The sequence below is a fragment of the Mus musculus genome, chromosome 10, assembly GCF_000001635.26.
Source record: "Mus musculus strain C57BL/6J chromosome 10, GRCm38.p6 C57BL/6J".
NCBI lineage: Eukaryota > Metazoa > Chordata > Mammalia > Rodentia > Muridae > Mus > Mus musculus.
In genome coordinates, this window is record NC_000076.6 from 102,378,778 (window position 1) to 102,394,172 (window position 15,395).

At 34.3% G+C, this 15,395-nt stretch overlaps 1 protein-coding gene across 13 annotated transcripts in view; it reads left to right on the top strand.

Moving 5' to 3' along the window:
- Nucleotides 1-13,074, top strand: part of Mgat4c (MGAT4 family, member C) — a 710,365-nt gene extending 697,291 nt beyond the window's left edge. For 9 of the 13 annotated variants that reach the window (XM_006514002.1, XM_006514003.1, XM_030245235.1 and 6 more), the window contains 2 exons: nucleotides 6,229-6,376; nucleotides 9,445-13,074. In XM_006514002.1, the coding sequence (XP_006514065.1) occupies nucleotides 6,229-6,376; nucleotides 9,445-10,586 (1,290 nt within the window). In that variant the 3' untranslated portion in view covers nucleotides 10,587-13,074. The remainder of the gene's footprint in view (nucleotides 1-6,228; nucleotides 6,377-9,444) is intronic. The other 4 variants (NM_001205098.1, NM_001162368.1, NM_001162369.1 and 1 more) reach the window with 1 other exon arrangement.
- Nucleotides 13,075-15,395: the final 2,321 nt, after the last annotated feature.

Here is a 15,395-nt window from a genome sequence, read left to right on the forward strand (position 1 = left end):
AAATAGCATTATTCCTAGTTTCTATATTTCATACATTATTGTTGAGATTTTTAGAAGCATTACTCATTTTGTCATAAATTTATATTAGTATTTAACTCTTATTTTCTTATATTTTGATACAATTTAAAAATATATAAATATATTTTGATCATATTCTTCCCCTCCCCAAGTCCTTCAAAAACCTCTCCCCTCCCTACATACCCAACCTAAAATTCTTTCTCAAAATATGTTTTAAAAATATTATTGACAATCCTAAAATAATAAAATGGACTATGTTGTATTCTATGTACTTTTTTTGCAAGTACACTAAGCCTTTGTATTTTGAATATCCCTAAATCCCAACATATTATATACTGATATTCATTGAAAGACACCAAAAGGTAAAGAGACAGAACTATGTAAACATTCAAAACACATACTAAATTAGTGGATGACTATATTAGATGCTATAAAATACTTAAAATACTTAATAACAATGAAAAGTAACATTTTATGTCCAATTAAGAGGAATCAGTACAGTACTATGATCTATTATGGTTTCTTTATTTCACATCTGATGATTAAAATGCAATGCTGACATTTTTGCTATTTTTCTTTGAAATGGGCAAAGACAGACACATCCTAATTCTCATGTTTTTAGTATTATTTATATATTTGAGATATTGAGACCTTTGAGTTCACAAAGAACTCTGTCAACAAGCAGCAATCTGAGAGTATTAATGTTATTAGCAAATGGATTTTGACAATAACCACAAGGAATATTTCCCAATAAAATGCCATTGGTTATGTATGCTTATAAGCTTTCTACTATTTGCCATTATATCTTATGGGTCAGCTATAGGACTTTAACTGGCACAGATTCTCTTAAGAGATATTTTGTAGACATACCTTGCTTCCTTCAGCTCTGTTCTTTAATGAACATTTTCTAGAATCCTGGTTCTTTAATTTGTACAGGATTTCTATCTTCAAGTAAATACTGGTTTTAAAGACCTGCAATTCTATCACCTAAAGTCAAGACCTATAATTCTATCATCTAAAATCAGATCACAACAGTTGACTGTACCAAAAATTGGCAAGCTTTTCCTAGATATGATTTAGCAATACTGCAAATCATAACATAATGACTATTAGTATGGATGTATGAATAGTTTTAATTTAGCCTCATTTAGATTCATGAGTCATCAGATAATGAAAGAATATCTATACTGTGTAAATATTTGTAGCCATAGATAGAAAAAATATAATAAAAACCAAATTTCTTTCTCTCTCTCTCTCTCTCTCTCTTTCTTTCTTTCTTTCTTTCTTTCTTTCTTTCTGTCTGTCTGTCTGTCTGTCTGTCTTTCTTTCTTTCTTCCTTTCTTCTTGCTCTCTTCCTTCCTTCCTTTCCTTATTTATTTTTATTATTATTCTTTTTTATTGTTTATTTTATTCTTAAACTGATGATTCAGTCCTGTGGTAAGTTTCTTTTACTCTGCTGATGGCAAAAATTAAATCAAGTCTTGTGAGTTAAGCAAATGTTATTGGTTCCATGTTATTATAATCCATGAGTTGTTTGGTACTTGAGAGAAGGCATCTCATGAATGTTAACCATTCAGCTTCAATCAATCAAGCAACATATCATATGCACCAGATATATTGTCACCATAAGAGCTCTTTATATTAATAATAAAATGAGTAAGAGCAATATGAAATTGGTGCCCTGGTTTGAGATAGTTTTTGAAATCCTATAAACATTTGTCCTAACTACAAACTTCTTGGAAAATATAGTTATTTATTTTGTATACAGTGTTATGCTTTCATGTATGTCTGCACACCAGAAGAGAGCACCAGATCTCATTTTAGTTGGTTATGAACAAACATGTAGCTGCTAGGAATTGAACTTAGGAACTTTGAAGAGCAGTCAGCATTTTTAACCTCTCAGCCCCCTAACAACATAATTTTAAAAGTATGATTTAATTATAAACTTTTCAACTAAAGAATATTTTTGAATAAATTTTTCTAGCAACATAGATTATTACTAATCAAATTTGTAAACCTAGACACAGAGGAAAGTTGTTAGTACTGTTAAAGTATAATTACTTTAAAATATTTATGTTAAAATTTAAAAGGTAAATTATAGGGAATGATAAATACATATTTATTGTAAATATACTAGTGGTGTTTGAATTTAATTTTTCATTGTTTACTAGACTATTTCCCAGTAAACTCTTTTACATGGTTAATTTCAGTCCATAATTCTTTGGATCAATAATGCTAAATTTCATTAAAACTGTACATGTAGAAAGCTGAAAACATGAAGCAGTGGCTATGTGCTCTTAGTGATTGAGCAGAGGACCTGGGATTCAGCACTCACATGATTGCTAACAAACTTGAAACTCCTGTTTCTGAAGATCTAATGCCTTATTCTGGATTCCAATGCAATTTCCACGCATGTGGTACATGTAAATTTACGTAGGCACACACAGATATAAATAAATAAATAAATAAATAAATAAATAAATAAATAAATAAATATAAATAAATGAATAGATAAATACAGATTTAACATGATTTTAGATCACATTATTCCTTCTCCAATAACTCTTTGCAAACCCTTCCACATACAAATACTCACTCGGTTTCAAATTCAGATCCTCTTTTTGCATTAATTGCTGTTACACACATACACACACAGACACTCTCTCTCTCTCTCTCTCTCTCTCTCTCTCTCTCTCTCTCTCTCTCATACACACACACACACACACACACACACGCATGCACACATGCACATCAATTGATAGTGGCTAACCAATTACATTTCATCCCCTGGAAAAACGACTTCTTTTCTCTGCATGACTTAGTTTTTCTGTAGCCCTTTTGCAGAATTGAGAAGAGTGGGCTCTTTCCCATTCACACTAGCATTTCTCTCATTATTGTCATTGTTCAGATCATGTTCTGCAATCATGTTGCTAACACTTTATGAGTGTAGCTTCTGATATTTCTAGAAGACATAATCTTCAACAAACTCAATGCTCATTTGGATCTTACAATCCCTCCACTTCCTCTTCCACAATAATCTCTTAGAGTTAGATATAGGAGTATTATTACTACCTATTTATGATGCCCATGAATATCAGCAATGACAAACATAGTGCAGTAAAAGGAAAGGTATAACAGTGGCATGCACACTAGCAACTCTATAGTTGTTGGTAGTTTATATTTGGATTTAAAACCCATTCTATACAAGTAACTTCTTTTTGCCTGATAAAATTTTTCGAGGCTTACTGCTGAATAAACTCACACTTACTGGTTCTTTCTGCAATCTAGCTGGCTGTTTCAATCCAGCTTATCTGGTTCAAACCCCTTTTCAAGCTTATTGATTCAATCTGGCTTCTCTCAGCTTCTGACTAGATTGCTTTGCTTGGCCTCATTCTAACTCTGGCAATTTGTTCTAATTTTCTCACTCCTTCTTATTCTCTGACTCATGTGCCTCTGCTGAGCTGCACTGAACTTCATGAAATCATGAAGGACCTCAGCTCCACTGCATGCCCCAGCTTCACTGACTCCCACTGACTCTGCATGCTCTGCTTTCTTTCCTATACTCTTCTCGTGAGATTTGGGAGAATCAGGCATATTTTATGTCTCCCTCTGACTCATCTTGTCAAATCTTTCTGATTTGTCACTTTGTCTGCCCTTAAATTAGACATCACTTTCAAACATGGCTGCTTCCTTCCCCCAACTAATTTTACCTAAAAGGTATGTAGCGAGGATATGTCTGTATTCCAGCCAGAGGGATTAAAGGTGTGTGATATGTCTGTATTCCAACTGGATCTCTTGCCTGAACAGCCATGTTGCTGTATTAAAGTCCTCTACACACACAATAACAGGAAACTGACGCCTGGTACAGAAAACATAGCTAAGTGCCTAAAGCCAGTGAACTTGTGTATATTGGAAAAGAACCACCACTGTACTAAAATAGCAAAATGCCCAACTAAATTCTAAATTTTTGTCTTTATACCAAGAGATAATAATGGTTCTCAGCCCTTATCAAGTAAATGTCTTTTTGCAACAGATAGAAGTCATTACAGAAAACTACAACCAATCAAAATGCAGAGCTGTAGAACCCACCTTTTGCAACTTCAACTCAAATACACCTTGCTAAAATGTATATGTTTAAAATGAGAATATTTATTGAAAATTGGCTCTGGTAAAGAATATAATATAGTTTCTACTTAACCTATTTCCTTTTATATTTAATTTTGAATTTTCATGAGCTTCTCTCTCCTGTGTTTTAATCTTGCCTCTTGTAATGTCATGGTGCATACAGTTTCCTAGCATAAACTGCAATATCTTTCTCTTGTAGAGCTGAAACAACACTTGTCATTCAGCGAAATCTGATGAACAGAATTAGTACTCTCTAGAGTTACCATATTCAATTCTCTTTTTGATCGGAAAATGTATTTGTGGTTTGAAACTATAGGCATATTAATGGCTTAGTAATCTGATTTTGTTTTAGAAGGATAAGTGAGTTTCAGTTGGAAGGGAAGCTGCACTCAGTGGAAGAGACAAATACTTTTACAAGGCAAACTAAGTGGCAGAGACGTTGCATGCCCAATCAACTTAGCCTCTCAACTGTGAGCGTTTTCAAAGTAGCCACCAGGGTATATATTTAGACTGTAGTGAGTCCATTGAATTGCATTACCATCCAGAAAATGATTGTCATAAAACTTTGCCTTATTACTGAGACACACACTATAGCTTAGTTACTGCACAACGAAGGTGTCCAGGGAGCAGGGAGGCTCAGCTAGTCGCCTGTGAAAGCAGCCAACCAGACAGACTCAGGTGAAAGTTACATTTTTATTGATGCTGAAAGTATAAAGAAGCTTGTTCTTGTGAACTGAATTAAGCATTTTCATATCAGTTCTGTTTCATTTTATATTCTGCTACATCCTTCAACCAATATGAATGTATTCCATTTTATAACAGAAAAGGCCTAGACTTTTACATATTCAGGGAAGAATGGATAAAAGATACCAAATTTCATATCCTTTCTTTAGCATGTAGCCTCAAACAATAACAGAATTCAAAAATATATACAGCACAAGACTACTGTACATTTAATAAAAATACCTTTATGTTTTATACTACTACATTAATGTTGAATGAGTCAATATGATAGGTCATCTACAATTCCTTTGTAAAAATCCTAAAGTATTTGTTTTAATACATTCTGTTTTTATATTTGTTGACGTATAGAAATCTATGAAGCTATTTATGTATAAGAGAGTTAAGATAATCAGAATTTGGTGAACATTAAACTACTATATTTATAGGGAAATTTTGTTTAATTGTGAATTGACAGTACTTTGGATGTCTATGGTTTTTGAACATGATGAATAACCTATAAATGTTGATAAAAATGTCTGTTCAAGCTATCCAAGTGATATAAAACATAGAAATATGTTAGAACAGACAGATCAAAATTCATGAGACTACTTGAACATTTGACAAATCTTAAGATTGGATTTTATTAATTTAATTATATAGCCATAAAGATTCTTATCTCTGCTGTTACACCTAACCCTAACCTTAACCCTCCTAATCACACCACTCCCTACGGGTGTACCGGGGCCATTGTCAGACCATTCATCACAATGGCCTTATCTGGTCATCTATAATGAAACAATAAAACTTTGTAACAGATACATCTGAATCTAAATAGTTTGTTTATAATTAAATTGCCATACACATTCTTTAAATGTTATTATCAACATTTGTTTTTCTCTTTCGTTTGAACGTATTTGTAAAAGAGTAAGTACATTAATATGGCTCACAATTTGGGGAATGTGGTCAGAATCAGCTCCAATTGATCACTGTTAAACGGTAAAGTCATTGCACATTGAAAATTTTAGATTTTGAGCATGTCACATGTGGGTATTTTCAATTAATGATATGTTTGCTGAAATGATGCCATTAGTAGTTTGTGCTGTAGAAAAGCAAATATGTTGAAGAATAGTGATTAGATAAGAAGTCTTAAAGAGGATGGTAAGAAATCAGGTGATGCATAATGGCTTGATTGTAGGCTAGTAATTGGGATTTATGTAACTTTCTAGTACATGTACCACCCATATCTTCACTGTGTAAGGAGATAGTCACCTAACCTGTGACTAACTATTACCTATAAATTTTGCATATATATATTGGTGAATTTTTTGTATTTGTTTTATGTGTGTGTGTGTGTGCATTTAGGAAGGCGACAAGCAACTTATAAGGGAAACATCGACACACCAACTTAATTCTGAACGCTATGTTCACACTTTCAAGGATTTATCAAACTTCTCAGGAACCATAAATGTCACTTATCGCTATCTGGCTGCCACACCTTTACAGAGAAAACGTAAGTATTCTTTAGCTTTTTAATAATAACTGCATAATGAAACAACTTTAATAAAAGTTGCATTGAATAAGGAATAACTTAAGACAGCATTTGTATATCACAAAATATTTTAATATTGCTGTGATCTATCGTGTAGGAAATACTCATTTCTTCAAGCTTTGCAAATACATTAGAACCCAGTAACTATTAAAATACCAAATTTTAATATCAACCATTTAGAAATTTATTATAAGGCCATATATAAAGAATTATCTATTGGATTTTTTTATTTAATTACTTTATTTATTTGCATCAAACACTGACTCCCCTACATTGGCTTTAAATTTTAAAAGCTTAGCTACTGTTGTCATATTTATATTCTTTGATAGCATAGTTTTATAATTTCTAACCAGTGCTAAAAGTGTATTGAAAGTACTTTGAAAATGTGTTGAAGGGCTTGGTAGTATACTACTTTAAAAATAGTTATGTTAGATTATCATAACTAGGGATAATTTTTAAAAATATAAGAATTGACTGTCTCATGGATCTGGTAGCCAGATATTAACATTTAAGTTCTGTCTCATACTCATTATAATTGTTCCAGAGGTGATTTTCCAACTTCAAAAATAAATTGAGCCATACTCAAGGAAGATAAGAAATTTTACTCAAGCCACTGTGAAGAAGATGTCCTGGTTGGAAAAAAAAATTACAGTCACTCAAAATTTACGCTCCTGAAATGGCTTCTGAGTGGTCTGGGTTTGAAAAGAACAAGAATAAAAGCACAAAGAGTGAGCTTCCATCAATGCAGTGGTTAGCACTGCCTTGACAAGCTCCTGACAGGGTGCTGACTGGCAGTGAGTGACTAATGCACCTTCCAGATGAGAACTGCAGAAGAAAGGAAGGACTTTCCCTGGGCTTGTTAGACATACATATGATATTAGGGAAAGGCCCATATTAACTCAGTAATTTCACACATAGGAACTTATATTTTATTTTACACAATGCTTACTCCGAAGTTATATTTAATCTTAGTGATATGAAATTAGAGCTTTGGAAGGCATGTAGTGCTTGTCAGAGGTAGACAGTTTGTACTTGGGATTATTTCTTTCCTTGAAAGTATAGAGCTCTCACACTTTTACTTAAATACAAGAAATTTTTCTCAAGAGGATAAGACTGTAAAATATATTTCAAAAAAAGGGAACTGTAATTCATAGCTTGGAACCATGTATTTGAGAAACGACACGATTTTTTTTCCCTAAATACATCCCATGAAACTTTATTTTCTATAAAATACATCAAGCACATTTCAAAATAAGGCTGTGAAATCTACCTGTTAATTCTTGTAATAAAGACTATGAGAGGATAATGAAAACTGAAAAACCCAGTGCACTCACTGGAAATTTTATAGGTGATTTAAGTACATTTTCAGTCTTTTCTTCGCGCTAGTCAGGCTTAATTATGAATTCCCTTTACATTTGTAGATACTTGTAGTCATTTTTACACTGATCATTTATTTTTGCTTTTTGTTTTGTTTTGGTTTTTGAGTCGTCGTGTGTAACCAGACTGTCCTCAAACTCATGGCAATCCTTCTGGCTCAAACTTCCAAGTGGTAACATAAAAGGTGTGAGGTACCATACCTCATTTGTTTAGATCTAAACATTGTTTTTTGTTTTTTCTTCAAATGTTAATGTAGAAAAATATCAAGTAACAAACTATATTAGAATACTTTCATTTTATAGTTCATAACTAATATTAATCATATAGGACCCATATGAGATTGCTCATTAGATATATAATTTTCCATATAAACATCAAATACACATAAAACATTATCCCTGTGTAGTTAGCTTTAAACTCTGATCTGAAGACATTCGCTGCATAATCGCGTATACAACACCTAGACCATATGAACCCCAAGAAGAAAGAAGATTACATGAAAGTGTGGATGTTACAGTCCTACTCAGTAGGGGGAAGAGAATAATCTCTGGGAAGTAGATGGAGAGAAAGATCTGGGAAGGAGAGAGGAGGCTGGGGGGGTGGCAGTTCAGATATGGGTGGAGATGAAGGAGAAGTACAGAAGGTTAAGAATTTGAAAGTAGCTGTGTAGCAGCAGGGGAGGGGGAACTTGGGGTAGCCAATAGAAAGTCCCAGATGCCAGGGACCCAAGAGGTTCCTAGGATCCAACAAGGAGGACGTTAGCCGAAATACCCAAAAAAGGGGAAGATAGAATCCGTAGAGACCATGTCCAGTGGATAGACAAGGTCCCCAGTTGAGGGATGGGGCCACCCACCCACCTCAAAAAATATTAACCCAGAATTCCTCCTGTCAAAAGAAAATTCAGGGACAAAGAGCGAAGTAAAACTGAAGGAAAGGCCATCCAGAGACTCTCCCACCTAGGAATCCACTCTGCTGACACAAAACCCAGACACTATTGTTGATGCCAAGAAGTGTATGCTGAGAGGAGCCCGGTATAGCTGTCCCCTGAGTGGCTCTGCCAGAGCCCGACCAATACAGATGCAGATGTACACAGCCAAGCGTTGGACTGAGTACAGGGACTCTAATGGAGAAGTTAGGGCAAGGACTATAGGATCTGAAGGAGTTTGCAACCTCATAGGAAGAACAATATTAACCAACTAGAACCCCAAAATATTCCATGGACTAAACAGCCAACCAAAGAGTACACAGTGGGCAACCATGGCTCCAGCTCGATATGTAGTAGAGGATTGCCTTATCTGGCATCACTGGGAGGTGTGCTCCTTCTTCTGTGGAGGCTTGATGATCCAGGATAAGGGAAGGCTAGGCCATTGAGGCTGGAGTGGGTGGGCGGGTGGGGAGCACTCTCATAGAGGCAGGGGGATGGAGGAGGGTATAGGGGGCTTGTGGAGGGGAAACTGGGAAGGAGGATAACATTTGAAATGCAAATAAGTAAAATAACCCATAAAAAAGAAAGAAAAAAAAATCACATAACCGATTTACTTAATAAATTTGCAGGCTTAACAAAAAGAAAGCTTGGGTTTCCTTTTCCTATTTTCATGTCATTTAAAGCCTATTAACATTTAATTTGTCTTCCTCTGATTTCTTTTTCTCAGGATATCTCACAATTGGACTTTCATCAGTGAAACGAAAAAAAGGAAATTATTTACTTGACACAATCAAGTCAATTTTTGAACAGTCCAGCTATGAAGAACTAAAGGAAATTTCAGTCGTAGTACATCTAGCAGACTTCAATTCATCATGGCGAGATGCCATGGTCCAAGACATTACACAGAAATTTGCCCATCATATTATTGCAGGAAGATTAATGGTTATACATGCTCCTGAAGAATATTATCCAGTTCTGGATGGTCTTAAAAGAAATTACAATGACCCAGAAGATAGAGTCAGATTTCGCTCCAAGCAAAACGTAGATTATGCTTTTCTGCTAAATTTCTGTGCCAATACTTCTGACTATTACGTGATGCTTGAAGACGATGTTCGGTGTTCCAGAAATTTCTTAACTGCCATCAAGAAAGTCATAGCATCCTTGGAAGGAACATACTGGGTAACTCTTGAGTTCTCTAAACTTGGCTACATTGGTAAACTCTATCATTCTCACGATCTCCCACGTCTGGCCCATTTCTTATTAATGTTCTATCAAGAAATGCCCTGCGATTGGCTATTGACTCATTTCCGAGGGCTGCTGGCTCAGAAAAATGTGATTCGATTTAAACCTTCTCTCTTTCAGCACATGGGGTATTATTCATCCTATAAAGGAACAGAGAATAAACTGAAGGATGATGACTTTGAAGAAGAGTCCTTTGACATCCCTGATAACCCCCCAGCGAGTTTCTACACCAACATGAATGTCTTTGAAAACTATGAAGCAAGCAAGGCTTACAGTAGTGTTGATGAGTATTTTTGGGGAAAGTCACCTTCAATGGGAGATACGTTCGTTATTGTATTTGAAAATCCGATTACAATTAAAAAAATTAAAGTGAATACTGGAACAGAGGACCGGCAGAATGACATCTTACAACATGGAGCCCTAGATGTTGGGGAAAAACTTATTTTTAGCAAACAAATAAGACAATGTGATACTTACTTAAGACTAGGGGAATTCAAAAATGGATACTTTGAAATGTCAGATGTGAATCAAAAAATTCCCTTTGACATACATTGCATGAGGATATGTGTTACCAAAACACAGAAAGAATGGCTGATAATTAGAAGCATCAGTATTTGGACTTCCTAGCTAAATAAATCAGTATCTTGAGTTTCTGAAGCAGGTCTTCCTGTTTCAGTTTTTGCTAACTTCCTCTTTTGCTACTTTAGTCTTTTGGAGGGCAACCAATTGCTGTGCCATGTCACAAGAAAAATGAATCATCTCGGCAGTTTTGATTATAGTTTTACTAAACACATCTTTGTATTTTTTTCCCACTTTTGAGGTTGAATATCATTCTGTAGTTAAAATTGCTTTCATTCATACATTTAAATGTTCATAGTTTTAAATTTCAACCAATTGCCAAAAGAGTGATATAAAAGGTTTAGCATGAGAAAATTCCTTTTAAAATAATTAATTAATTAAAAAAATCAGTTGCCAACTGGGCACACTTATGAAACAGTTGATAATTTATTATATGTTCAGAAAGATTCTTAGTAAGAATATATGAGAATATGCAGATAGGTTGCAATCATAAAATGGGATAATTTTTCTTATAAGTTTAGGCTTTCACTGACTGATGAATTTCTACAATTAATACCTCCTCATAGAAGTGGTATCTTTACAAAAGACTATTTGTGTAAGTAGAGCTGTGGGGAAAAAACAGATTAAAAAGTTGTCATTCATCTGGTTATTTATATGAAAAGGAACATTGCCTATTATTTCAAAACATTTGATTGAGCACATATTGATATAAATTTTTCATGAGAATAAGTCTATTTATAACTTCCCTTTTGAAAAACAAATAGTTAATAATATTTGAAGGTTGCGTCTGTAATTAATAGAGAAAGAGAGATGGCTTACCGTTAGTCCATTCGTACAAACAATTTCAGTAAATGTAGAAAAAAATGAAATTGATTTTATACCTTTTGTATTAAAGCTCATGTGATTAAAATTGTTGTAATTTATCATATTGGGGGAGATTAAATGGCTGTCTTATGTGGGAGAAAAGTAATATCTAAAGAAACTAGGTTTTGGTTTTTGTTGTTGTTGTTTTCTTTTTTTTTAATTTTTTCTATAGTTAATTTCTTAACAAAGCCAAAACAAACAATTTGTTTGTTGTTGTTATTGTTATTCTGATTACCAGAAAAATCCTCTTTACTATTTATGAGACAATTCTCCCAGAATTGATTCTTCTTTCTTTCTTCCTTTCTTTCTTCCTTTCTTTCTTCCTCCTTCCTTCCTCCTTCCTTCCTTTCTCTCTCTCTTTTTCTTTCTTTCATTCTTTCTTTCACTCCTTCCTTTCCATTATTTTTCTTTCTTTTCTTCTTTCCCTCTTCTCTCATGTACGTATGTATTTATTTACTGTTGATTTGTTTGTGTCTGCTTGTCTGTGTATACCACCTGTGTGTGGTGCCTGCAGAAGCCAGAAGAGGGTTTTAGATACCCTGAAACTCAAGTTACAGGACATTATGAGATATATGACATGGGTGCTGGGAAACAAAACAGTGTTCTTTGCAAGAGCCGCAGGCACTCTTAACCACTGAGCCATCACTCCAGTCCCATCTGGTATGCCTCTTATTCAGGTTTTAAGTGGTTTGTGAGATTCATTTGAATTTGATAACAAAGTTGGTCCATGAAGCACGTTCCCATGCTGTATGATGACTGTAAAGTGTTTTAATTCATGCTTGTGTGCTATATGCGTACAAATAGTAATCAAACATTATTGGGGATTTTTCAGTTGTCTCTTAATCTTTCCGTAAAAGAAATTCAAGGCACCAGAGTGTTTTCTCAATCCACTTGTGTTTCAGAATGTACTCAGTGGTCACATCCTAGTTACAGTTTGATAAGCAACCAGATGAAGTGGTTTGTAATGAAGAGAAATAGAGAATGTTTCATATGTTTGTGTTCCTGGAAAACAATCAAATTCAGGTTAACATATTTATATGGTGACACTTTCATGCACACATAAATATGTGTGTATGTCTGTGTGTGTGTGTGTATAATGTGTGCTTGTGTGTGTAGTGTAAAGACTATATTTATTATACTAAAAAAATGAAAGAGAAAAAAAGGAGTTTTGTGTCTGGTATTCTTTCCAATGTAAAGTACAATCTTATTAGAGTCTAAAAGAGATTAGACTGTTTTTATTTTATTAATTCTGTCAAAATCAATTAAATTAGAAAATCAGATTGAGTGAAATTTTTGTTGTTTCTTGATATAGTCACTTGATATAGCCCACCCAGTTGCACAACTTTCTTACAATGTTAGAGAAGGTACTAATCTTTCTTAAGCATACAAATGCTAACAGTGTGGAATATATTTAAATTTTAACTTGTAAGAAAATTTAAATACTGCCATGAAACTTATTTGTGTTTTGGGCTCAAGGAGAAATGTCATTTACTTAAAAATATTCCTCTTTCCTTGCATTTCAGGCATTTGTTTGGATTATTAACCAGCTCTCTATAGCATGAACATGTATCTTAGAATTCCTGATAACATAGTTTTTGGAATTCTGGTGATTAGAAATACACAGCTGTATTCCAATGGCAGAAGATATTAAAATCAGAAATGATTGCTTGCACTATGCTATGAGCTTGTACCTCCAAAGACCATCTACTGTTTATATATATATATATATATATATATATAAATTTCTGGAAAATCCTTTTGAAAAGATTGAAATGGGTAGGAGGTTGGGGTTGCAGGCCTGCTTGAGAGCATAAAGATCACCAAAGGTAGTTACAGTTTATCTCAAATTCCTTTCAGCACTAAAACTGACATTTTAAACAGCTTCACTATTTCCATCACAAGTTGATACTGGGCTAACTTACCCTCTATCTTGATATAGATACATTTCTAACTATCTATTTTATTTAAATTATTATTTTTTATATTATGTGTATATGTGTTTTCATCTACGTGTATGTCTCCTGTGTACCAAGGGTGTGCCTACTATCTGTGAAGTTCAGCAAAAGGAGTCAGACATTCTGAAACTTGGAGTTACAAATGGTTGTGAGCTACCGTGTGGGGTCTAGAAACAAAGCACACCAACTATCAGCAGAGTCATCTCTCCAGCCTACCCTCTTTCTTTCATGTATACTAAGTTTTAATATCCTGTCAACATGCAAAATATTAGATTTTGGTATGGTGCTTTTCAAGCATTTTAAGTTGTTTCGCCTCTCCCATGTAGCATTGATACACAATGCAATTTCAGTCAGCTATAGAAAAAGATGCGATCATAAAATTTTCAGGAAAATGTATGGTTCTGGAGATTATTGCATGTTGATATGACTGAGACTCAGACAGAAGTCATGTTCTCTCTTATGTGCATAGCCTAATTTATAATGCGTTAAATGTATGTAAATGAGGTATGTAAAACGATCTACATGACCATAAGAAGAGACCAGCAGGCTAGCACTTTAGTTGGCAGCTAAATAAAATCAGTTACTTTCTAAGGAAAGCAATAGAGTTGACAAAGAATGCTTCAGTGATGAAGAAAAGGAAGAACAAGGAACTATACCTTCATTTACCTCTCTATTATTTTATTTATTTCAATGCTTAGAGTTTAAGTCTCATTTAAACCTTTTAGTTTGCACTGTTTGAAAGTTTCACCAAAGCATATTATATGTTTTATCAACTTCTTCCCATCTCCTCTCCTCAAATTCCTGCCGTATCAACTTATATTTTTCCATTCACTATGTGTTCCTTTTGAAAAACCCACTGAACCCTCTTTGTGCTTACTTTTTGTGTGTGAGTGTAAGACAATATACTAGGGAATATTGATCATTTCATGGCCAAATTTCTAGAGAAATCTGCTATTTCCACTCCCATCATTTGAAATGTGAATAGTTTTTTTTTAATTTTTAAATTAAGATTAATTTTATTTCTATGGGTACACTGTAGCTGTCAGACACACCAGAAGACCAAGATATGCATCCGGAACTCATGACAGATGGTTGGGAGCCACCATGTGGTTGCTGGGAATTGAATTCAGGACCTCTGAAAGAGCAGTCAGTGCTCTTAACCTATGAGCCATCTCTCCAGCTTGTGAGTAGCTTTTTAACTAGGAATAAAAAAGAACTTTATGAGTCCCTCCCCTGCTTATGCTGGGGTTTTTTTTTTCTGTCCTGATATGGTGCAGGTCTTATGCAAGCAAGCAGAGTCACTGGGAGTTTATGCATACAGTGTCCCATGTGTTTCTCATAAATACTTGCACTGCAGAGGTCTACTGTTTCTGTTTCTTATACTCAGAAATAATGAATCTTGAGGGGAAGGAGTGAGCTATAGATGTCCCATTAAACACTGATCACTCCACAGTTTCTCATTCTTTGCATGTTGATGAGCTATGTGTCTATATTAATCACACTGTGTAGTAGAATGAAGCTTCTCTAAATAGGGTTATGAGATACACGAAGAATGCTTTCAGGTCAGTAACATCTTGGTTTCTCAATGTCCTATAACCAAAGTATGTGGGTTGGTCAGGAATTGGCTTTTACAACAAAGTTCTGGTGGGTACTGAAGAGCTTTTAATGTTTCAGATGTCTATAAGACACCAATGACTAACATCTTGAAGAAGAGTAACCCATATCTGGATCTGGACTTTTTAATTTGTAATCTGTGATATCTGGGAGAGACACTTTCCCCCTAGGGCAACTTCATCTACACTATGTTTGTATCTACATATCTATATTTTAGGAAGTTTCTAGAGTAATAAGCATATGATATGTTCAAAATCTTTGTGATAAACTCTGACCTCCCTTCTTACATATATGAATCACTGTTTCTGTCTTTTCTTTATTCTTTCATACAGCCTCCATCACCCTTCCATTGAAATATCCTGTACATACTTACTAGTGTCTGACTCCAATATACGTGAATACATATATATATACATATATATAT